Below are 26468 nucleotides of genomic sequence, written 5' to 3' on the forward strand. Positions count from 1 at the left end.
TATTGCTTCTCCTTCACTAAGTAACCATATATGGAATTGCTCAGGACTTCACTGCCTTTTTTTGTAGGGAAAGAATTAAATTCATCACAAGGTCGACTGTCTGTTCTGAAACCTCTAGGAACCAATAGCAAGGGAAGAAAGAGCTACTTAAGGGGAGTTCACATCTTTCTGAGTAGTAAAGACATTTTTGGTTGCAAACGTAACTACATTTAACTACATCATATATGATGATATAACTACATCAGTAATTGGTCAGGGAAAACTTAAGCACCCAGATTTAGCCAGGATGCCAGTGTTTATACTTCCAACATCATGTATTTCCTCTCTCTTAAAAGATTTCATATTATTTGTTCAATATGTGCCTTCCTTACTGGAGCTGCAATGCTTAGTATCAAGGACCATTCCTATATTGCCTTCAACAAACATCAAGGATAACATTTAGCATTTTAGTGGGTTTCAACACTCCAAAAGCTTAGTTAGATTTTCCATCATAACCTCCAAAGGTAAATAAGCCTAATCTATTCTGGATTCCACCTCCTCACCCAACATGTCCTAGATTCTGACTGTATTATATGTTCAGGTAGAGCCTTACTTCATCCCATCTCAAAAACCAAAGCTATCGCTAGTGTCATTGGTTAGCAGCTGGCTGCATTTCTCCTTCCTTTTGGCACTAAGTATCCCTTTGGTACCCAATAAAATACTGGTAATAAAACCAGCCTTCAATTAGTCAGGAGTTGGTCATTCAGATCCCCTGCTTCTCATATTCTTTTTTCCTACCTACCCTCTAACTTTTGGGCTTCTCACTGGCACATATGCCATCAAAGGCTGGTCAGAGCAAGGAGGATAGCACTAAGCAGTGGACTCTGTGACTGGCTAGAAACTCCAAAGGCGTACGTAAAGTTGGTAGGTGGTTGAAACTCTGAAAGTTTGAAGAATTTTTCTGATTCTATTAATTGTTCTTAGTAGGACACAGAAAAGACTGTTAGACCAGTCAATAACCAGAGTTACTAACTATCATGATGTAACCATTTTTGTTTTTCCATTTTCTAGGTGGTGACATTGTATAGTCTTCCACTTATCCAATCTGTGAATTGGAATATGTTATTTCACCTCTCTGAGCCTCATTTCATCATCAATAAACGAGAAACAGTAACCAGACAGGTTTTGCTCTGAAGACCCCAGCATGAATTCCAAGAAAGAAATAATGTATGAAAGTGCTTTGTAAATGTAGAGGAACATTTGAATTTTGTATCATTACCAACATTAACTGTTTGTTCATGGTTTACATTTTACATCAGAATGCTGATTTTTCTTCTTTTCAGAAGCAGAAGTGTTTCACACAGGTTATTGTGGTGGATACAATTCTGGACTTTGGCACACTTGGCCGCATGCATGCCAAATTCCATGAGTGCTTACCTTGGGAGGTTTCCTAATGTTGGAAACAGAAAATTTCAACAGCAGAAGGAGACAAGGTTGTCAACACAGCAGCCACCCATCAGAGGAAGCAATGAAAGAGAAAACAAAAACAAAAACAAAAGAAACTCAGTATCTTGATTACATGATCTGAAAGATATTCTACTTCACAAAGATCACTGCCCGAAGTGATCAACTCATATATTTGCTCAAAAATATATAGTATGGACTTAATAACTTTCTTTCTTAGTTTAACAGAATGTATCCAGTCAAAGGTATTTTTAATGATTCTGAAAAAGTCAACAAAAGAGCATCAGAATAAAGAAATGCTGTAATCATTCTACATGCAAATACTTTAAAATCAATTTTCATATTTAAATTTGTTCTTAAATTGATATTAATATATATTTTTTCTTTGATAAATACTATAATTTATATAGGATATTTTCCTGCATTTAAAAACCATGGTTTTCAGAGTTCTCTCATGGTTCAGCAGGTCAAGGATTCAGCATTGCCACTGCTGTGGCTCAGGTTACTGCTGTGGTTCAGGTTTGATCCCTGGCCCAGGGACTTCCACATGCTGCAGGTAAGGAAAATAAATAAACAAACAAACAAATAAATAAATAAGGAAATTTTTTAAAACCATGGTTTAGATAACAATTTTCACATATTTCAACCCTGAATATAAATTTAAAAGCAAGTTACATCTTTCCTTATCACCAACCACACATGCATTTTTAAAAATCATTTTTACATTCAAAAATGACTGGATTGCCCCCAGAAAAAACACTGAAAAGGAAATAGTTTTCAAAGTAACAAACCATTAGGCTGACTTGCTTTCTAAATGTTTTTTGTACAAAATTAAGGAACTGAACTGTGATTTTTACAATATGTCATCCTATTACAGGATCTTGGCCTTCGTGACATGGTTATTCTTAATCAATCTCTAATACCATCATTCAGAAATTGCAAAATTAGTGTTAAATAGAAATGGGGGAATTTTTCTTGTGGCTCGAATCCTTCTTCAAAGGGAAGAGAATCCAGGGAAAACAGCATGGAAATCTAAAGTACAGGCCAAATCTGCATGGTGTCCTTTCTCCATCACTGCCTCCAACACTGCTCACTGAACTTTGAGGGTCCCAAATAAAACCCAGAGCTCATGTCAAGGAAAGAAACTCCATGGATTCCACAATCAGATAGACAACTCTGACCTTCAAGTCTAGGGGAAGAAATCATGACATTTCTTCTGATGAAAAGAAAAAATTATCTTCTTGAAATTCCATGAATTAGCTAAAAAAAGAAGTGAGTCCTTATGTTCTGACCTGAGACAGGTCCAAGAGGAATGTGATTTTTGTCTTCAGGCTTTAGAGGGAAACTATCTAGAAAAACTGGTATCCCTGGCTGCTATTAAGCAAGTCTCAACATTCTGTGTATCTACCTCTAACACAAGATAAACATTTATAGATGTTTTTATAAAAATTCATGAGTGTTTTTAATTCTAAGACAGCCATGGATATCTTTGTGCATAAAACTTGAGGTTTCTGTCAAGAAAATTTCCTTACATGAAACAACTGCTCTAGAAAGTATCTGTTTTGAGTAGATAGAAGAATAATGAAAACCTCATGCACCATACTTTTGACAAAGCCTTCTCTTATTTTGTTTGCTTTATTCTTTAAAAGCCATTTAAATCATGGCTTTATTCAACAGGGCAAAAAAAAAGCCACTTGACGTGGCTTATAATTAGGCAGCCATATGAAATAGCATGGGCCAAATGAATAAAATACATGGTTTGCATTTAGGCTACAATGAACTAAGTAACCTTAAGGGGTTGGACATGCTAACAGAAATTCCAGGGATTTCTCCATAGCTGCACAGTCATCACCACCAGCAGCAGAGAACCAGTGCTGGTTTGTAGCCAGCAGCATACTGTCCTCCTTAGCCATCTAATAATAGAGCTATCCTCTCCTATTGACCTTTCAATACAGTTTGCTTTATTTTCATCAGGAAACCAATCTTATTTCAGAACTTTAAGTACTTTATAAGTGTATCCCTTTCTCTTAGAAAGACAGCACATAATAGGAGAAGGCCAATGTAATTCTGCCACCTTCTTTTGTGTTTCTTAGGATGGTTTGTGAAGAATAAATGGAGACTGGGCTGCATGGGAGAAAAGCAAGCCACTAAGTAAAGTGGCAGCTACCCAAATTTACTCATCATTTAGCTTAGAACAAGGATCTTGACTATATCAGGTTTATCACGACTATACTTCATTAAGTGGTAAACCTTTCTTAAGGTTTGAATTTCATGATAAGCAACTAATTCATCCTAATTCAGAACCACGGTTTTCTGCCCCAAACCCCAGAGGCTATATCAGCCTTTGGTAGTTCTGAAGAAACAGTTTTCCAATATAAGTAATACCGATACTATAACGAAATATATATATACATATATACGTGTATAAACATATATATGACGTTATCTTTGGGGGGAAAAAAACTAATGTGATGTTGCGACCTAAAGAGAAAAATTTTTGTATGTTATCTATGGAAAAGGATGCATGATATAAACATCAGGACATAACCAATATTAAACATGTATTTTTTTTTCAGTTTCAGCCTTTGTTCATTATACCAATAGTCTTATCAACAAAGAGTTTCGTCTAACTCTTGGTTAGATTCAGCCTAGTGCCTAGATACCTGTGTGGCTCATTTACAGAATCAGGCTAAGCAAACATCCAATGAACTACAAAGAGCATCCCCTCAAGCAGCTCTAACTGACCTGCAGACACACACTTGGAGAGGAAATAAGGACATGCAGTTCTACACTGATTGATGGTAGCTCTATTTTTCAAAACTCCACAGCTTCCTATCTCTCCCAGGACAAGCAAGTGGATGGATGGATCTCTTCAAGGTCACCCACACTGTGTACATTCCCCACACAACTCCTGTTACTTCCATGCCTTTCTCCCACTCTGTCTCCCCTTCTGCCTGATCAAAATTTCCCTCTGTCCCACACCCAGCTCAGGGCTCCACCGTCTCAATTCCTCCCAAATTGTTTGTGACCACCTTGGCCTTCACTGCCTCTGATACCTGAGGATTCCTATGGTCAACGAAACAGCTTAACACTAACTCGCACACACAACGTCCTGTAGCCTTCAGTAATCCTGTCTCAATTTGAATCCTGTGTATCCTTAGAACTTAAAGCAGAGGCCATGCCACATGCCACTCTCATGAGCTTGGTCTCCAATCTCACATATTTATGTTGAACTGAAACTGTTACAAGAACTCAGAAGTAATTATTACATTAGTGGGTTAAATAACCTCTAGATAGGAGGATTTTCTTCCATCACCACCATAATCCTATAATCCCCAAATGTGGGGGGCAAGATTGTTTGCATCTAATAGCAGCAAAGATTTCCAGGATTGTCAGAAAATGTAGACTGTTTCCAATGTCTTATTTAAAAATAATTATTTCTCTAGATCAGTATTTCTTTCTTTCTTTTTTTTTTTTTTTTTTGGTCTTTTCTAGGGCCACACCCACTACATATGGAGGTTCCCAGGCTAGGGGTCTAATTGGAGCTGTAGCCGCCGGCCTACACCACAGCCACAGCAATGCGGGATCTGAGCTGTGTCTGCAACCTACACCACAGCTCACGGCAACACTGGATCCCTGACCCACTGAGCAAGGACAGGGATCGAACACGAAACCAGGGATCGAACCCGAAACCTCATGGTTCCTAGTCAGGTTCATTAACCACTGCACCATGACAGGAACTCCTAGGTCAACATTTCAGGAACCCCTAGATCAACATTTCGTACAGAGAAGTTCAAGAGGATGTTCAGAAGGGTCAAACCCTCAAAAGTTTCAGAGGTCAACAGAGTTCAGAAATGCAGTTTCAATCTGATGAGAGGACCACACACGCACGCACACACACACACACGTGCACACACAGAAATGGGGCTGTAAAGATAAGCCAAAGTCTGCGTCCGGCCAGTTCTTGAAATGAGGAGTCGGTACTTAATTTAGTAGGTAGTACAAACCTGGCCAAGTTTAACAAGAGAGTGAAATAAATAAGCCAGTATAAATAGTATATTACAATGACAACAACCTACAGAGCACCATTGTTTCCTCACACTGAGAGATTTCTGGGACAAGGAGTCTTTTGTCTGTTATTTACAGCCTATCAACTATAGAGAGTTACTTAGAAGTTCGATGACCAAAGATCCGGAATGCCCAAGTCCTAACCCCCGTCAGTGCTTCAAGAGACATGAAGGATCAGTGTCTACCTCTGAAACAGAAATTTCTCTTCCACGTGCTAACAATGTGCTTGACGACTGACTGAGGGTAAACTCAAACCTGGTCACGGCAGTGCGTCTGCGAAATGGAATGGACAATCATCGCTTTAATTACAACTAACACTTAAGGAGCTCTAACTGTGTATCAGATGGTTTTCTATTAGTTCTACCTGATTTAACTCACTTAACGTATTTGATAACCCCAGAAGGCTCTCTTCATTATTTTGTTTTAAAAGGAAAACACCAGGTGTAAGGTACAGAGACGGCATGACTCACTCAAAGTCACGTGGCTCACAGGCAGCAGGGCCACGAGTCTAACCCAGGTGACCTCTGGCTGTAGAGACCCCACTTGTAACAGCTACAGTATATTGCCTCTCTTGAGTCTAGAAGATTTTAGGGAAAGCTCTTTGAGTGCAGGCGAGGGTCCTGCACAACAGTCCATAAGAATGCTCAATGACGTGGAGCATCTGTGTCCAGGTGGGTCGTCCACGTGGCTAAAGGCATCCATTAGCCCCGCCTGCGTCAAAGTCCTTCATGACTGTGGGAGAGAATCTCAAAGGAGGAATGGCTTGTACAAGCAAGATAGGAATGACATGGCAGTGTGGAGTTAGAAGAAGGCTACAAACTACTGCTTCCTCTGGGGGAAAGGGGGTGGGCTGCAGGAAATTGAGTATCACTGGACAGGTCTATGAATAAAGCCCCAAAAATCTGTCTGTAGATGCGTTGGGAGCAAATATTAGGCAGGGAAGAGCAGAAACAAAGTTGGAGAGTACAGGATATGTTCAGAAAACAGCAGATAGAGGTGATTGAGAACATTCAAGCAGAAACAGCGGCCAAAGTGCAGAGGGCGTGAGTGCCATGCAGACTCTGACTTCTTCCAGAAGCAGTTGTTATGGATGGTTTGTGCAATGAGAGTCACATGGCCAGATCTATGTTAGGAAGGTGTCAAGGAGGCCACACCATCTACAGAGTCAACAGTGAGACATCCTGGTGACCCTCTGCTTGGCACCAACCACAGCCTGAGTGGTATGTAAGCTGGCACCACTGCAAAGGAAAGAGGAAAAGTAGGATGGAAAGGAGAGAACAAATAGATGATTTGAAGGAAGAATCTGCAAAATGGGTTGCCTGATGTGCCCTACCCACCCCGACCCCCCTCTACACCTACAGGGATAGAACTGCCACTGCAAGGTGTGGAGTGACTTTTTAATTTTTTTTGTCGTTCATCTTTTTAGGGCCATACCCGCAGCATATGGAGGTTCCCAGGCTAGGGGTCTAATCAGAGCTGTTGCCTCCAGCCTACGCCAGAGCCACAGCAATGCTAGATCCAAGCCATGTCTGCAACCTACACCATAGCTCACGGCAACACCAGATCCTTAACCCACTGAGCAAGGCCAGGGGTTGAACCGCCACCTCATGCTCCTAGTCAGATTCGTTTCTGCTGCGCCATGACGGGAACTCCTTTTTTTGATTATAGTTGATTTAAAATGTTCTGTCAATTTCTGCTATACAGCAAAGTGACCCAGTCATACGTATATATATATATACACACACACACACTCTTTTTCTCATATTATCTTCTTCCATCATGTTCTATGACAAGTGATTGGATATAGTCCCCTGCGGTATTCAGCAGGATCTCAGTGCTTATCCACTCCAAATGTAAAAGTTTGCATCTACTAACCCCAAACTCCCGGTCCATCCCACTCCCTCCCCTTCTCCCTTGGCAACCACAAATCTGTTCTCCGTGTCCATGAGTTTGTTTCTTTTCTGTAGAAAGGTTCATTTGTGCCATATATTAGATCCCACATATAAGCGATATCATATGGTATTTGTCTTTCTCCTTCTGACTTACTTCACTTAGTATGAGAATCTCTAGTTCCATCCATGAGGCTGCAAATGACACCATTTTGTTCTTTTTTATGTCTGAGTAGTGCTCCATTGTGTATATGTACAGAACTACCATATAATCCAGCAATCCCACTCCCAGGCATATATCCAGACAAAACTTTCATTCAAGAAGATACATTTACCCCTATGTTCACCGCAGCACTATACACAACAGCCAAGACATGAAAACAACCTAAACGTCCATCAAAAGATGAATGGATTAAGAAGATGGAATGACATATACACGATGGAATGACATCTTATGGTCTTTTGTCACAGACCTTGGAGTGGCCCTGATGAGATGAATGAAGGAACAAACAGCTTCCACTATCTTCATATTTTATATGTTTTTGAGGTTTTTTTTTTTTTGTCTCTCTCTCTTTTTTTAAGGCCACACCCATGGCATATGGAACTTCCCAGTCTAGGGGTCTAATCGGAGCTGCACCTATAGCCACAGCAATGCCAGACCCCAGCCGCATCCAAGACCTACACCACAGCTTGCACCAATACCGGATCCTTAACCCACTGAGAGAAACCAGGGATCAAACCTGCATCCTCATGGATATTAGTCAGGTTCTTAACCTGCTGAGCCACAATGGGAACTCCTCTCTTTCCTTTTTAATTCCAATCCATCAGGGACAGATACTTTGTAAGTATTGAGGGAGGGAGGCATTGTAGGAGTGAATAAACTTTCTTTTTATGGCTGCTCCTGTGGCATGTGGAAGTTTTCAGGCTAGGGTGCAGCCATAAAAAGAAAAAAAAAATTGCTACAATAAAATGTAAAACTTGAGGTTAATATGTGAGCACACTCACAGTAACTATTAATCCAACATATAATGCTGTTCATTGAGTCTACATATGTTTCCAAAATGAAAATGGTGCACAAAGCAAATGGAAAGTTTAACAAATTATACGGCACTATTTTATGTAGTTATCATCCACTGATAATAGCTTCTCTACCTCTTTACCCCTAATATTATCAAGGAAAATACCCGAATTTCTCCCCCTAACAAAACACAGCCAGCTCCAGCTGTGGGCTAAGGCTCTGAGAAGTCCTGAGCATCTCTGCAGAGCGCTCTGCAGGCCATTCCATGGAGCTCCAGCCCTTCATCGCCATGGCTGCAATTCCCAGATGGGTGAGCCTGGCAAGAATACCCACTAGAATAACCAAAACAAAGCTGAGCAGAGAAAACATGGCTCTTGTGCAATTTTCTTGCTGTGTCTTCAAAAGTACCATGCAGTGAAGCTTTAAAAAAAAATAAAATAAAAAGCAGCTGTAAGTACCAACTCCTGATTTTAAATCAAGAATTAAGCACCTCTGTGGGGCCAGCCTCAGGCTAATTCTTAGTCTAGCTGCCACCCCTCAGGCTAGACCCCAATGAATATGCCATTTGGAAGAACCATACATTTAACTAATCTAGTTTGACTCCTATTTCCAAGATTAATTTTCACTTAGGTGAGAGTTTGTATCTTGATAGCATATACTTATGATCGCATGCATATGATTGCATAAACAACATTTGCATTTTTGACATTAGGGAGTCAGAACCAAACATCATGCTATTTGCAGCGGCTTCATGAAAGCAGGCATATTAGCTGAATAGCAGAGGCAGGTAAAGAGCCTTTTATAGAGCATGGTGGCTTCAAGCTGGAATGCAGAAACCAGACTGCCGGGGTTGCATTCTTGCCTCTACCATCTCCTTTCCATCTGCTATAGAAACAGCTGCCACTGCTTATGCCAAATGCTTGTGGACTTTGAGAGCCTGCAGGACCCACCACTTTGAGGGCTGTGGGACCAAGACACCCCTGACTCAGCAGCCCACAGGCTCTATGAGACATCTGTGCAGAACCATTAAATGTCAAAGTCACATTGAGTCAAATCACAAAGGCAGGAAAATTACAATTCAACCTTCAGTGTGGACAGCAAACTAGGAAGAGTTTGATTCTGAGCCCAGACAGATCAAAACACATTCAAGGCAGGATCCATGGATTGATTTTAAATGATATCCAACCATAACACTAAAAAAACAATGTGAGCTATCAAGCCAGAACAAGACATGGGGGAACCTTAAATGTATATTATTAAGTGAAAGAAGACAATCTGAAAAGGTTACCTTCTATATAATTTCAATTATATGACATTCTGGAAAAGGCACAACTATAAACACAGTAAAAACATGGGTAGTTGCCTGGGTTTGGGAGGATAGGAAGGGATATACAGGCAGAGCGCAGAGCTGTTTTAGGGCAGTGAGAATACTCAATACTCATATGATATAATGATGGATATACGTCATTATATATTTGTGTAAGTCCAGAGACTGTACAACATCAGGGGTGAATGCTACCTAATGTAAACTATGGACTTTGGGTCATTTTGATGTGTCAGTGTACATTGATCAACTGTAACAAATGCATCACTTGTGCGGGATGTTAATAAAGGGGGAGTCTATGCATGAGTGGAGGCAGGAGGTATATAGGAAATCTCTACCTTCCTCTCAAATTTGCTGTGAACCTCAAATGGGCTTTAGTAACAGTTTTGAATTTTAAAAAAAGTTTAAGCTAAGCAAAAAATAAACCAATAACCCCCTTCACAAAACAAAAACAAAAAATCCCAAACAACACCATCTAATCACACTGCACGGGTAACCTCCCCAGAATGCCTGTTACCATCCCAGAGCAGAACTGACTACGAGCAAGTCTGATATCAATTCATGAAGGGTTAGGATCACTAAAACAAGGCTGCAATCATGCTGCTAAGTTCCTGAGAACAGCTGCTACTTTCCCAGGTCATATTTATGACCCCACCACTGAGCAGCATTCTCTTTGCACGTATTTGTCACAAAACTAAAAAAACCAAATAAACCCATTGCCCACTAGGCAGACTCACAGCATGAACCCAATGAACACCCATGTGATGGAATTCTTGAGAATTAAATGCTCTCCTCAAAACTGTATCAGAAACTCCTTATTTGTGAAAGATGTCCAGAGATTCAAAACAACAGGAAAGTACAAGTAAATTAAGTGAAGAACAAGCCTTTGGTTGAAGAGTCCGAGACATGAGCAAGAAGCATGAAAGTTAGCAGATTCCCCTCACAGAACTCCGAGAATTATCAGCAAAAGAGCTCAGTGGTACAGCATCCCAACTTAGTTCTCTCCTTTAAAGGGCATCAAGGAAAAGGGGGGAAATCAGTTCGATTAAACTCATCATCACACTGGAACAAGATATTAAAGCCACTGTCACTAACCAGTTCTTGAATGGGTCAGATCAACCTCAAATATAAAAATGAAATGTCCCACAGCTGGCCATGGTACCCCCCACCTCATGAAGCTGCCACTGGGAGGTGCCGCTAAGCTCAAGGATGCTGTCCCCAAGGCCACCAGGGACAGATTCCAGAACACCCTGCTCCTGCACTTTGCTCGATGGGAAGGAGGGAGAGCAAAACGGGCACTGACGTTACTGAGCATATTCTGTCTGTTACACATGGTTCCTGATACCTTATCTTAAGCACTCAATCCTCACCTGGATGAGAGGTAGTAGAACTTATTAGCCCCATTTCTCAGATGAGTAAACGGCCTACAGGACAAAGCAAATGGCAAAGCTGGGATTTTTTTTTTTTTTTTGTCTTTTTGCTATTTCTTGAGCCGCTTCTGCGGCATATGGAGATTCCCAGACTAGGGGTCAAATCGGAGCTGTAGCCACTGGCCTACACCAGAGCCACAGCAATGTGGGATCCGAGCCGCGTCTGCAACCTACACCACAGGTCACGGCAACGCTGGATCATTAACCCACTGAGCAAGGGCAGGGACTGAACCCGCAACCTCATGGTTCCTAGTCAGATTCGTTAACTACTGCACCACGAAGGGAACTCCGCAAAGCTGGGATTTTAAGTCCTAGTTCAGGATCTTTCTGGTATATTCTTTAACCCCACATCTAACCTCACAGAAAGAATTTCTTTTTAAATGCTGGCACTCAGGCATATGGAAATTTCCAAGCCAGGGATTGAATCGGAGCCACAGCTGGGACCTATATGGCAGCTGCAGCAATGCCTGAGCCTTTAACTTATTGTGCTGGGCTGGGGATCAAACCCACACCTCTGCAGCAACCTGAGCCAATGCAGTCAGATTCTTAACACACGGCACCACAGCGGGAGCTCCCAGAATGATCTTTTGAAAATAAATGTGCTATCATCCTCCTGGCTTAACATTCTATAATAACTCCCTGTTGTGCCTGGAACGTCAACTAATTCCTTACTGTCATCTGCAGGATTTGGCCTCTGTTCACCTTTCCCACCTTCCATCTCATCCTTTCTACCCACCATGAACTCTAAACTCTTCTCTGACTCAGAGCCATCACCCATGGTGCTCTCTCTGCCAAGAATGTCCTCCTTGCTGGTTTCTTCTCACAGTCAGCGAGAACATCACCTCCCCCGAGAGGCCTTCCCTGATCTCCCCTGTTTTTCACCATTCGTCTTCCAGATGGCACCCTTCCGACTTTGTCAGTGCCCCAGTTTTACTGTCCATCTTGTCCACTTCACGCTAAGCTACACCAGGGCTGAGCCTGGGTCTGTTTTGCTCACTACCACCTACCCCACCTGGCACATGGTAAGTGCATGGCCTGGACACAGACACCTGTCACTTCCCACTCAGGGTCCCCCAAGCAGAGGCTGGGCCACACTTGTCCTGGCTCATTCCTGTCTAGTCTGCATAGTGCTTGCTATGCAGGACAGAACACATATTTACTCAAGAAACAAACCCATGCATAAACAACAACCTCAGAACCAGGTCCTGAAAGAACGCAGATGTCCCACAAGGCTGTTTATGATGGTCATACTTGAAAGGCGGCCTGTTTTTACACTGGGTACGTTTATTTTACCACTGCAGAAAATCGACTGCTTTATTTGGTTAACCACGAATTTGAAAGCCCACTTAGTGAGGATACTATAGTGGCTTGTTTACTGGATTACTCACTAGCTCTTAAAGTGGCAGGTAGTGAGGAGGGAGGCTAATGTCCAGGTCTGGGTGGGAGGGGCCGTGTGTGTCAGATGAACTGGCTGCACTGTGCGTTCTCTGGGGCACCACTCAGAGAAGATAGCGTTTGCATCCCAGGGCATCTGCGCAGAAGCTCCGTCTGTCTGCGAGGCCCTCCCTGGGGACGGCCTGCTCACCTGGGGAAGCCTGCTGCAATTGGTGCCTGTACCACCTCACCTACTGTCTCATATCACTTGGTGCTATTTTCCTCAGCACCTTTCACCATTTTTTTTAAATTTATTATAGTTGATTTATAATATTCTGTCAATTTCTGCTGTATGACAAAGTGACACAGTTATACATAGATACACATTCTTTTTCTAATATATTATCTTCCATCATATTCTATCACAAACGTTGGATATAGTTCCCTGGGTTAATCCATAGGACCTCATTGCTTATCCATTCTAAATGTTAGTAGTTTGCATCTACTAACCCCAAACTCCCAGTCCATCCCATTCCCCCTCCCTCCCCCTTCGCAACCACAAGTCTGCTCTCCAAGTCTGGGCCTGTCTGCTTCTGTTCTGTAGATGGTTCCTCTGTGCCGTATTTTAGAGGAGGATCAGGAATGGTGGAGGAGTGAGACGTGGAGCTCACCTTCTTCCACAAACACATCCAAAAAAACCCACATACACGTAGAACGATTGGCACAGAACATCTACTGAACGCTGGCATGAGACCTTAAACTTCCAAAAAGGGCAAGAAACCCTCCACACAACCGGACAGAACAAAAGGGAAAAAAGAGAGAGAAAGAGAAAAGAAGAGGAAAAAAAGAAATCAGGACAGGACCAGCACTCCTGAGAGGGAGCCATGAAAGACGACAGGAAGCCACACCCTGGGAGGACACCTAAGTGACAGGAGATCAACCTTTCACCACTTTAAACCATCTCCTTTATCTGTCTGCTTACTTATCTACAGACTTCTGCCCTGGATCTAGCATTATAAGATCCTTGGAAACAGGGGCTGCCCTCTTATCTTGTACCCTGTTACGTTCCCAGGGCCCAGAACACTGCCAGGCACTAAACAGATGAATAAATATCTGTTAAGTGAACAAACGGATACCTCAAGTCCTTGGCTCACATCACCAGGTTGCCAGCACCATTTGAGACAATGGCAAGTATTCCCCTGCGTGACTCTTTCAGGGCTGTCTGAAGACCAATCGAATAGCTATGCAGCGCTGCGTTTTTATGAACGCTTTATTAGGGGAAATCTCAAATACATACAAATGGAGAGGGAAGAGCATAAGACAGCATCACGTAACATCACACCACATCACAGCATGTAACAAGAGAACACAGGGACCCAGCTCAACAAGTACTGATAACAAAGCCTATCTGGTGCTGATGAGGAATAGCTAATGCTGAGATAAGGCTATTAGAGAATTGCAAAAGTTATCTTAGTGTCCAAGCCAAGGTGGATTCATATTCAGTTCTGGGGAACAAACAGGTAGACTGGAAACTTCCAAAGGGCTTGTCTAGGTTTTGCACAGCACTGAAAAGAGCAGGCATTTCTTTGCCCCAGGAACCTCCTGTATCCAGGAGGAGATGTTCAACAACCCCAAGGGGTCAGCCAGGTCTTCACTCCTAACGCATTCATTCTGGGGCTGCTGTCCTAACTCCCATTTGAACTGTTCCATTATGCAGTTTTCCAGCACAGACAGGACAGCCAACAAGCAAGGCTAAGAAAGCAGGTGACAGCAAGGTGGGTCTCCTCACAGCCCAACACTATGATAAGAGGAAGCTGAGAGCAACCCAGGTTCCCTTCACCACATGGACAATAATAGATTCTCAGGATCACATCCAGTATCCCTGCCCACTGCCCCTGGCCCAGGCCTCTGCTTAAGACAGAGGACGCCCCTGGTGGCTCAGTGGGTTAAGGATCCATCATTTCCATCGCGGTGGCTCTGGTTACTGTAGCGGTACAAGTTCGATCCTTGGCTTAGGAACTTCCACAGGCTGAGGGCATGGCCAAAAAAAAAAAAAAAAAAAGAAAAATAGAGCAAAATGGTTAAGGTCTAGTATTTAAAGGAAGAGATGCCAATTATCCAGAAAATTCACTTATATTAAAATACTTATGGGTCCTAGGAAAATCTGAGCAGCAGGTAGAGCTGAAAAGTTTTTTTTATCAGACTAGGAAATATTTTAGACAAGAATATGTAATTTTCAGTTATTTTTTTGTTTTAGTTGAATTTTTCGTTGAAAAGGTAAAATTTAGTTGAAATTTTGGTTGAAAAGGTAAAATGAGAGAGTTTGTATTTCAGTCTCTGTCTTTTATATGTTCAAGGCCAAGAGAACATAGAACAGTAACCAACAGAAGAAAACCTACACTGACAAGGCCCCAAATAAAATCTATCTAATGTGCCTGAATCAGCAGGCCCTGTACCTGTCTTAAAACATGTCTTAAAAAAAGACAAACAGGTGTCCCTGAAGATCTGAGATCTTCATCCGCACTTCTCCTTTACCAAAAAGGAAGAGAGTTCCGGAAGGAGAGAGAAAGGGAGACAGAGAAGAAGTATGTACATTGACGAGAAGAATAAGGTCTCAGCTTGTGAAGGATGTTCATTGCCGTTAGAATTATAGTCTATGAAAGTAGGAGGGTAACAAAAGGGCCCAAACTTAAGTTATCTTTTTATAAATGTCTCCAGGCAGAGAAAGATTTTGTGCATAAAATGCTAATGAAAATTATCTTCCTCATAACTTTAAAACAGAAAAGTTTTCTGCCTTCCTTCTCTCTCTCACACACACACATTTGGCCTATATATTCTCAATCTAAAGTGAAATGAAAATAAGTTTGCCCTTAATGGTTCACATCCTCCCTCAGGATAAAAGGACATATCTTAAAGTTTAGAAGATTCCACTGCATTCCTGAAATATAGGTAAAAGAAGTCAATATGAACAATGGAAAATACATTAACGATGCCTTTTCCAAAGAGAATTCAGGGGAGGAGTATCGCTGTGAGATATACTACATGGTCTATCATCAAACATGTTTTTGTTTTTGTTTTTGTTTTTTCTTTTTTTTAGGGCCACACCTACAACATCTGGAAGTTCCCAGGCTAGGGGGCGAAATGAAGCTGCAGTCCCCGGCCTACATCATAGCCACAGCAACGCCAGATCCATGCTGCATCTGCGACCTACACTACAGCTCGCAGCAACGCCAGATCCTTTAATCCACTGAGCAAAGTCAGGGATTGAACCTGCATTCTCACGGATATTAGGCAGGTTCTAAACCCACTGAGCCACAATAGGAACTCTCAAATATATTTTTAAGCTCCTGTCCTTACTAGATCAGCATTTAAATACAAAGCACGATAGTGTATCAAAGGCTCTGAGAAGTCCTGCAGCAAAGAAACTGATTTAACTTTATTTTACTGCAGAATTATTTTCCCAATCTGGAAACTGTTAACATCAGCTCAAGGGAACACACTTCAAAGAAAGCTGAACAAAATCTCAAGCAACAAAAACCAGCTAATATACAAAAATACATTCACATGCTCCACTTTACGAAAGTGGAAAAAACCTACTCACTCAGACACTGACTTACAAAAGTGTCATAGGTCTGAAACAATGACACCTGTAACATCTTAGAACAATCTTTCCAGAAATTTTTCTAACTTTGAACACAAATATAACCCATTAAGCTTTTGATCAGAGCTTTGGTCATTTTCACAGGGGTATTTGAAACTAAACAATGGGAGTGCCCCTTAATTGAATCCCTCAGTAGGAGGGCACAATGGACCAGAACATCTGCCAGTGGCTGATGAGAAATAGGTGGGAGGGGAGCAGATGGAGGAAAGCCAAGCACGGAAGAAGAAAAGCCTCAGTATCTTCCGGTGCTCTGAAGACTAGCCTGGCTCTAGCTTAACATAAACCACTGGCTGGTCCTCATCTATCTAGAGCTCGAAAAAAAATCAGCTCTGAACCTGAAAAGGAGTGTGATCACAGGGACAGGCTCATCCACAAGATCCTGCAGAAACAGGCCTGTGATTCCAGACCTGGGAGAATCCGGTCAAGTGCCAACCATCCATGCAGAAGGCAAAGCAAGTCCATTCTCTAGAAGGTCTCCAGAAATGAGGACATACAAAGGTATTCCCACCAATGAAAGTAAACCACTTGGAAATTCCCAATGCAGATGCAGGGAATTTGGCCAGTCAGTCAAATGAAGCTTCGAATGGCAAGCTGACTTGCTGAACCTGGGGTCCACAGTGCTTTCCAAATACCAGGAAAGAAACAAACCTGGAGAATGGAAAAATAAATGGTGGGCAACCATACAATGCAATTGTTTACGGCAATGTGAGAACGTGAACTACAGTTATGTAGCAATGAGCTTCAAAAACATAAATGCTGAGAGAAAGAAGTCTCCAAATATAGTCAGTATGATTCCATTGCTATGAAGTTCCCCAATAAGGGCAAAACTAAACAAAATATTGTTTAGGGCATACATAGCTAAATGTAAAACTATTTTTTTAAAAAAAGAAAAAAGCTAAGGAATAATGAACACAAAAAATAGGGAAAGTGAGGTTATTTTAAAAGCAATACTCCTTCTGTCTGCTCTTCTTTTCTTAAGCACAGGTACCTGTTTTTCTTCAGCTGAATGGAAAGTATGTGGGTGTTCATTTTTATTATTAAGTCTTTATGCACATTTTATACACTTTTGTGTATATGTTACATTTCAAAATAAAACAATAACCTATTCTCCTTAAGTCTCGAAAAAAATTTAAAATAAAGTGGATGAGTCAGGAGACTTCCATTAGGAAAAGACTCATCAACCATGGTGAGGTCAAGAATGCCCCTGAAATTCAATCAGTCTTTGCAATTAAAACAGGAAATTCTATGACATCTTTCCTGTTCCAGAGGGTTGAAGGCTGCCAGTCATGAATCCCTGGGGTTTTTTGGTAGCTGGCAGTTTGGATTTTTTTCACATTTGTGGAAAGACAACCTATGGTAATTAGGAGTGACCCTCCTCACACAATTACTGCACTGATGGACATATAGTTTCAAATGAACCACTCAGACAAATAAATGACAAGGGACAGCAAAAAGGCAGCAGACCAAAATCTTCCACCACTTCTACTGGAAGGTTCAAATAAAAGCTCTTTAAGGGAGTTCCTGCTGTGGCATAGTGGTAACAAACCCAATTAGTATCCATGAGGACGCAGGTTTGATCAAGCTTCGAAGTTTAAGTTTCTCCTTGAATCAATTGATACAAATACTTTTATAAATAAACTCTGCAGATTTTTTTTAGTCACTCAAGTAATAGGACCTGGCAGGTAAAATGAGAAGTCTGTGAGCAATAAACTCATTTCTACTGAGAATAGCCTCTCTCAAATAAAGCTTGTTTTATGTCTAAACATGTTTTTCGGAAGAAAAAAAAAATCAACCAATGCTTCAAATCCACTCATCTGATATGTGGGAGGGAAATATTCAAGGTGGAGGGACTGACAAGAGCAAAAACACTAGGCAAGTATGTGCTCAGGGACCACACTGCTAAGACGTCTTCTTCAGACATGTTCTAAAGTTAGGACAGAGGGATGTGCTGATGAATTGATGTGCAGCGTGAAGGTAGGGAGGAATCAATGAGAAAGCCAACATTTTACACCTGTGCAAGAGGAAGGCTGGAGCTGTCTCTAACTAAAATGGGAAGATGGTGAGAAGAGCAAGTTCAGGCGGGGAAATTAGGAGTTTGATTTTAAACCTGATAACTTTAAGTTGCCAATTAGACATCTAAGTGGAGACAGCAAGCTGGCAGTCTCAGGACACAAAAGGTCAAGATAAAGATGATGCTTAGAACTAGGTCCCTGGAGGAGACTGTATTCCATCTTGTGCAGATGGTTCCTCCATCACTATAAAGAGATAAGCTAGTGGGCGCTTCACAACAGAAAGCAGGTTTACCATGCACAGAACTTCAGATAGCACACAAACAACACAGCCCTATGGGCAGGGGCAGATCACCATGTGTCCATATGTGCCCACCGTATTCAGGCCAAGTTCATCATCTCAAGGTTTAATTAGGAAATAGGTTCAATTAACAGCAGTCATTCATGGAGGGTGGCCATAAGAATAATGACAAAGGCAAGCAGTGTTATCTCTCTGAAGTGTTCAGGGACACTTAATAAAGAGGCACTGAGATGTCAATTTGCTTTGAAAATTACTTAAAGAGAATATTTGGCTAGGAGAGACATAAACTAGAATGAAATCTGTTTGATAATATAAGTAGTGGCATTTACCAAAGACACCAGTTATTCCTACCCTTCCCCTAACCCAGCTCTTAGGAGTTTATTTTCGTGTATGGTGTTAGGAAATGTTCTAATTTCATGTGGCTGTCCAGTTTTCCCAGCACCACTTATTGAACAGGCTGTCTTTTCTCCATTGTATATTCTTCCCCCTTTTGTCATAGATTAGTTGACTGTAGGTGCATGGGTTTAATTCTGGGCTTTCTATCCTGTTCCACTAATCTACATTTCTGTCTTTGTGCCAGTATCATATGGTTTTGATGACTGTAGCTTTGTAGTATAGTCTGAAGCCCAGGAGCCTGATTCCTCCAGCTCCATTTTTCTTTCTCAGGATGGCTTTGGCTATTCTGGGTCTTTTGTGCTTCCAAACAAACTTTAAAATATTTTGTTCAAGTTCTGTGAAAAATGTCCTTCGTAACTTGATAGGGATTGCATTGAATCTGTAGATTGTATTGGGTAGTATGGTCATTTTGATGATATTGATTCTTCCAATCCAAGAGCATGGTATGTTTTGCTATCTGTTTGTGTCATTTTTGATTTCTTTCATCAGTATCTTATAGTTTTCAGAGTACAGGTCTTTTGTCTCTTTAGGTAGGTTTATTCCCAAGTATTTGATTTTTTTTTTTTTTTTGATGTGATGGTAAATGGGATTGTTTACCTAATTTCACTTTCTGATCTTTTGTTGTTCATAAATAGAAATGCAGTCAATTTCTGTGTATTAATTTTGTATCCTGCAACTTTGCCAAATTCATGGATAAGCTCTAACACTTTTCTGGTAGTCTTTAGGATTTTCTATATATAGTATCATGTCATCTGCAAATAGTGATAGTTTTACTTCTTCCTTTCCAATTTGGATTCCTTTTATTTCTTTTTCTTCTCTGATTGCCATGGCTAGGACCTCCAAAACTATGTTGAATAGCAGTGAAGAAAGTAGACATCCTTGTCTTGTTCCTGATCTCAGCAGGAATTCCTTCAGCTTTTCACCACTGAGAATGATGTTAGCTCTGGGTTTGTCATATATGGCCTTTATTATGTTGAGGCAGGTTCCCTCTATGCTCACTTTCTCAAGGGTTTTTATCAGAAATGGGTGTTGGATTTTGTCAAAGGCTTTTTCCGCATCTATTGAGATGATCATATGGTTTTTATTCTTCAGTCTGTAAATTTGGTGTATGTATCACACTGATTGATTTGCAGGTACTGAAGAATACTTGCATCCCTGGGGTATATCCCACTTGATCATGATGTACAATCCTTTTACTGTATTGTTGGATTCAGTTTGCTAGTATTTTGTTGAGGATTTTTACATCAATGTTCATCGGTGAAACTGGCCTGTAGTTTTCTTTTTTTGTGGTGTCTTTGTCTGGTTTTGGTATCAGGGTGATGGTGGCCTCATAGAATGAGTTTGAGAGTGTTCCTTCCTCTGCAATTTTTTGGAATAGTTTCAGAAGTATAGGTGTTAGCTCTTCTCTAAATGTTTGATAGAATTCGCCTGTGAAGCCATCAGGTCCTGGACTTTTGTTTGTTTAAAGCTTTTTAATCACAGTTTTTTGTTTTTTGTTTTTTTGTCTTTTTTTGCTAATTCTTGGGCCACTCCCGCAGCATATGGAGGTTCCCAGGCTAGGGGTTGAATCGGAGCTGCAGCCACCGGCCTACACCAGAGCCACAGCAACGCGGGATCCGAGCCGCGTCTGCAACCTACACCACAGCTCACGGCAACGCTGGATCGTTAATCCACTGAGCCAGGGCAGGGACCGAATCCACAACCCCATGGATCCTAGTCAGATTTGTTAACCACTGCGCCATCATGGGAACTCCTTTAATCACAGTTTTAATTTCAGTACTTGTGACTGGTCTGTTCATCTTTTCTATTTCATCTTGGTTTAGTCTTGGAAAACTGTACTCTTCTAAGAGTTTGTCCATTTCTTCTAGGTTTTCCATTTCATTGGTGTATAGTTGCATGCAGTAGTCTCTTATGATCCTTTGAATTTCTGTGATGTCTGTTGTTACTTCTCCTCTTTCATTTCTAATGTTATTGATTGGAGTCCTTGCCTCTTTTTTTCTTGAGTCTGGCTAAGGGTTTATCAATTTTGTTGATCTTTTCAAAGAACCAGCTTTTCGTTTCATTGATCCTTTTTTATGGTTTTCTTCAATTATTTCTGCTCTGATATTTGTGATTTCTTTCCTTCCACTAACTTTAGGTCTTGTCTGTTCTCTCTTTAGCTGCTTTAGATGTAAAGTTAGCTTGTTTATTTGGGCTTTTTCTGGTTTCCGGAGGTGGGCTTGTGTTGCTATAAACTTCCCTCTTAGAACGGCTTTTGCTGCATCCCATAGGTTTTGGAGTGTTGTATCTTTGTTGTCATTTGCTTCTAGGTACTTTTAAATTTCCTCTTTGATTTCTTCAGTGATCCATTGGTTGTTTAGTAGCATGTTGTTTAGTCTCCATGTGTTTGTGGTTTTTGCAGTTTTTTTCTTGTTGGTGATTTCCAGTCGTATAGCATTGTGGTCGGAAAAGATGCTTGATATGACTCCAGTTTTCTTAAAGTTACCAAGGCCTGATTTTTGGCCAGAATGTTATCTATCCTCAAGAATGTTCCATGTGCACTTGAGAAGAATGTGTATACTGCTGCTTTTGGATGGAATGTCCTATAAATATCTATTAAGTCTATCTGGTCTAATGATTCATTTACGGCCTGTGTTTCATTGTTGATTTTCTGGCTGGATGATCTCTCCATTGCTGTAAGTAGGGTGTTAAAGTCTCCCGCTATTATTATTATTGTGCTATTGTCAGTTTCTCCTTTTAAGGTTGTTAGCAGTTGTCTTATATAGTGAGGTGATCCTATGTTGGGTGCATATATATTATATATATTTACAATTGTTATATCTTCTTCTTGGATTGATCCTTTGATCATTATGTAATGTCCTTCTTTGTCTCATAATATTCTTTATTTTAAGGTCTATTTTGTCTGATATGAGTATTGCTAACTCTAGCTTTCTTTTGATTCCCGTTTGCATGGAATATTTCTTCCGTCCTCTCACTTTCAATTTGTGTGTGTCCCTGGAATTGAAGTGGGTCTCTTGAAAACAGCACATACATGGATCTTGTTTTTGTATCCATTCAGCAGTCTATGTCTTTTGGTTGGGGCATTTAGTCCATTTACATTTAAGGTAACTATTGACATATATGTTCTTATTTCCATTTTATTAACTGTTTTGGATTTGTTTCTGTTGCTCTTTTTTCTTCCTTTCTTCTCTTGTTCTCTCCTCTTGTAGTTTGATGACTATCTTTAGTGTTGTATTTGAGTTGATTTTTCTTATTTGTGTGTGCATCAATTGTGGATTTTTTTGGTTGCAGTTACCCTGAAGTTTTGATATAGGAGTGTGTGTGTGTGTGTGTGTGTGTGTAATATATATATATTATATATACATGATTGTTTTAAGTTGTTGGTCTCTTAATTGCAGGTGCATCTCCAGTGTCCTGCATTTGTACCATCCTCTTCTCACGATTTCTGATTTTGGCAGCTCATTTGTCTCCAGCTCTTAGGAGAATCTGCTGTGCTCAAAGCACCAAAAGAGGCAGTGGTATTTATGACACCCTCTTGTCAACTGCTTGTCTCATGACGAAGATGTCAAAATCAAACATGTAATGGAAATGGTCATTATGGGCAGGAGTCTGTTAATTCTGAAAAGACATTGTTTATCTTTTGTTCAAATATCAGGTTGCCAGGAAATTCAGTTCTGATAAAGTTCCATGAGCTCCTAAATTTATCTATCTGCTGGTATAGTTCTGAGAACACATTTAGATGGTCTTTCTGGTATTCAAACAAAGTTTAGCTGGCTGCTTCTTAACTAAAAGGATTCCTAATTCCACACTCACTGAGAAGGCAGAGGACTGGTAAGAAAACAGAAATTTTCTCTGATGAAAAAACTACTTATAATTTAAATGTGGGCAGAGCTTCCTTGCCTGCCCACTTGCATTTCTCACAAGTGTTCTAATAAATCTGTTTCTTGCCTAAAATAATAATAATAGTAATAATTTAAGTGTGTAATGACTGGAGAATGTTTAAGTAAACGAGGGTATATGCAGATGAAAAATACATTATAATCAGAACTGAACATGGTGCCTTAAAATGTAATCAGGATCCAGCAATTCCACTTCTGGGTACACACCCAAGAGCACTGGAAGCAAGGACCCAAACAGATGTCTGTATATCAATGCATACAGCAGCACTTATTGGCAACAGCCAAAATAGGAAAGCAACCCAAATGTCCATCAACAGATGAATGAATAAACAAAATGAGATATATATATACCCAATGGAATATTATTCAGCCTGAAAGAGGAAATTCTGATACATGGAAGAACCTTGAAGACATTATGCTACATGAAATAAAATACCAAAAAGACAAATGTTGCAAGATTTCACTTATAAGAGGGACTTAGAACACTCAAATTCATACACACAGAAAACAGACGAGAGGCTACCAGGGCCTAGGAGAGGGAGTAATGGGCAGTTATTGTTTAATGGGTATGAAGCTTCTGTTTGGGATGATGAAAAAGTTCTGAAAATGGTGATGTCGCACATGTTGTGAACGTACACGATACAACCGCGCTGTACACTGAAAACAGTTAAAATGATGAACTGTATGTTATGTATATTTCACCACAATAAATGATCTAAATCAGAGTATAGAAAACTCCCTATTTTCATAATCACTAGGTTCTGAGATAAGAGAGCAAGATTCCTCCTAGACGAAACAGGATGGTGATAACAGCCGGGAGGTAGGCCCCAGGCAAGAAAAGTCTTGGCATAAACAAGCGGAGTGCCCCCCTAGAGCACCGGAGCACCCTGGGACAGAGGCTGGCGAGCAGTGACGGCTTTTTACTATTTATAATCATCAACCAGGTAATACGTGAAAAGACAGACTTTCAAGAGAAAAGTGGCTCAGAATCACCTTATTAGGGATACTAGGTAAAAGTGCAGGCTGTGAGAAAATGCAATATATACGAAAGCTGTACATCTCCTGCAGAAGTTGAGGTTTCTACTTCCCAGGCTGGTTTAAGCATGAAAATAAATCAAGGTCAGGGAGCTAATAAGCTGGGCCAGCTCATCTTGCTTTCATCAGACTTTGCACAGTACCATCTGCTGAACCAAAATAAACCAAAATGAACAACATTCATGTGTGTATATGCTTCTCCACAGCTTGGATATTTTGTGTGAGTGTATTCAATTTTTAACTGAAGTATAATTGATAAATAATATCATACAAAGTTATATAATATAGTGATGCATAAGTTTTAGCTGAATTTTTTATTATAGCTAGTTTACCATGTTGTGCCAATTTCTATTGTCCATCTTAGTGGCCCAGTCATATATATAAATACATTCCCTTTATTATATTATCTTCCATCATGTTCTATCATAAGATAGATACTGTGCTAATCAGTAGGACCTCACTGCTTATTCACTCTAAATGTAATAGTTTGTGTCTACTAATCCCAAACTCTCTGTTTGTCCCACCTCCTCCCCCCTCCCCTTTGGCAACCACAAGTCTTTTCTCTATATCTGTGATTCACAATTTTTAAAGGTTATTAAACTCCATTTACTCCATTTATTATAAAATACTGTCTATACTTCCAGTGTTATACAATATATCCTAGCAGCTTATTTTATACAGAATAGTTTGTACCTCTTGGAGTTCCTGTTGTGGCTCATTCGGTAATGAACCCGACTAGTATCCAAGAGGACGCAGGTTTGATCCCTGGCCTCGTGCAGTGGGTTAAGGATCTGATGTTGCTGTGGCACAGGCCAGCAGCTGTAGCTCCGACTCAACCCCTAGCCTGGAAACTTCCATACACCGCTGGGCTGGCCCTAAAATCCCCAACTCTTATCTTGTTCCTCCCCCCTCTCGAAGTTTCTTCTTCTCCAAAATGTTTGAGGTACGCAAAATAGTCCTGGACGAAGTTCAAACAAATCTTTCCACAGTACTCAGAAGAGATAACAGGAATCGTTACCTATTATTACTCTTAGGAATACCCTCAGGAAGTCTAGGGTGGGGGTGACAGGTCCAGGTAGCTAAAAACCTGGGGATTCAGTGACACAACTTAGAACCTGGCAATACAGGTTTGCTTGCTACATCAGATGCCATCACCGAAGGACACTTTGGGAAGCTGAAGTCACAGTTAATTCCACTTCACTGACCAGACTATTCCTCAGGGAGCAAAAGGAAAGAAAGTCAGAGTTCATTTTATTCTGCTATATACAATCATGCACTGGTATCAGCGGGGGATTGATTCCAGGACACACGACAGACATTAAAATCTGTGGATGCTCAGGTCCCTTATATGAAATGGCACAGCAGAGTCAGGCCTCCATACCTGCATGCTTCAAGTAGACAGCAGAGCAGTAAAAGCCTCACTATAAATACCTTCTTTTTGCTGCTCTGCATCATGCTAAAACATTTTACTATTATATTTTCCTGCTCCAAGTAAAGCCATGTGTGCTGAAGGGTAGCAGATCACACTACCCCCAAGTATGCCTCTTTAGCCTAAGGATTATTTTGAGAAACAGCATGTGCAGGACAAGCTCAGAACACAGAGGTTACCCTTTTGTAAGAGACATCTACACTTACACAAAGGAAATGACCATTGTAAGACTGTCCCTCTCCCTGTACCAGGCAGAGAAGGATGACTCTAAACCACAAGAAACTCTTAATGGAGATGGCAAGGACTTCAATCTAACAAACCTTACCCTTTCTACACTGTTCTTTTCCTGGTGACTTGATGTAACTGACCCCCTGCCCCCACGCTTCATGTAACTGCCCCATCTCTCTCTCACACACGCACACACACACTTTTGTCTTTAGCTGAAGATAGTATTTAGGGGGTGGCTTAGGCCACTTCAAGGAGTTTTAATTTTTCCTTGGGTCTTTCTCGTGTATACATGCTACTAAATTTCTCTGTTGTTCTCTTCCTCATCTTCTATCACGGAGGCCTTAGCCATGAACTCAAGAGGACCGAGGGAAAATTATTTTTTCTCCCTTACTGTGTTAAACGTCACCATCAGATAACCATTCCATAAGTTATAATGTTTACAAAGACACTAGCAAATACCCGTAACAGAGGTCACATCGAATCCTCAACTTCAACTCCAGAATAGTCAAGTCACACTAATGCTTTCAAGGTGAACTCAGAAAGACCAGTATCCAATGGAAATGTTGAGGAAGAATTTAAGGCTGAGATCAGACACTACAAACAACATAAAGGCTAAAACAAGATTACAAACAATGATCGTGTGAGCATTCCAGAAGGAGCTCATGTTATACGCGGCAGCTCAAAAGAATTTCTCCAGCAAACAAATCAGCTCTTCAAGAAAAGGGAATAAGACATTCATAACTAATTTTCTAAATCATGAGGAGCTCTGCAGAGATTAGAATAAAGTATGTTTTAGGCTAAAAGCCATAGTCCAGTCACTTGGTTTTACCCGTCCAACCACCTTTTCCAGCTTGTCTCAGCCAGCCTTCATCCCAACACTAACCCCACAACCATAGACAGCAGTCAACAGTACACACTTGAAGGACAACTAACAGATAGGGAGATCCCCAAACCCTTAAGTCAA

At 40.8% G+C, this 26468-nt stretch overlaps 1 protein-coding gene across 15 annotated transcripts in view; it reads right to left on the minus strand.

The window, feature by feature from the left end:
- The window catches only part of KIF13A (kinesin family member 13A), a 218491-nt gene that overhangs the window by 136086 nt on the left and 55937 nt on the right, over positions 1-26468 (minus strand). For all 15 annotated transcript variants that reach the window (XM_021100217.1, XM_021100220.1, XM_021100218.1 and 12 more), the window contains exon 3: positions 1417-1429. In XM_021100217.1, coding sequence (XP_020955876.1) covers positions 1417-1429 — 13 coding nt within the window. The remainder of the gene's footprint in view (positions 1-1416; positions 1430-26468) is intronic.

This window comes from Sus scrofa, chromosome 7 (genome assembly GCF_000003025.6).
Source record: "Sus scrofa isolate TJ Tabasco breed Duroc chromosome 7, Sscrofa11.1, whole genome shotgun sequence".
Taxonomy (NCBI): domain Eukaryota; kingdom Metazoa; phylum Chordata; class Mammalia; order Artiodactyla; family Suidae; genus Sus; species Sus scrofa.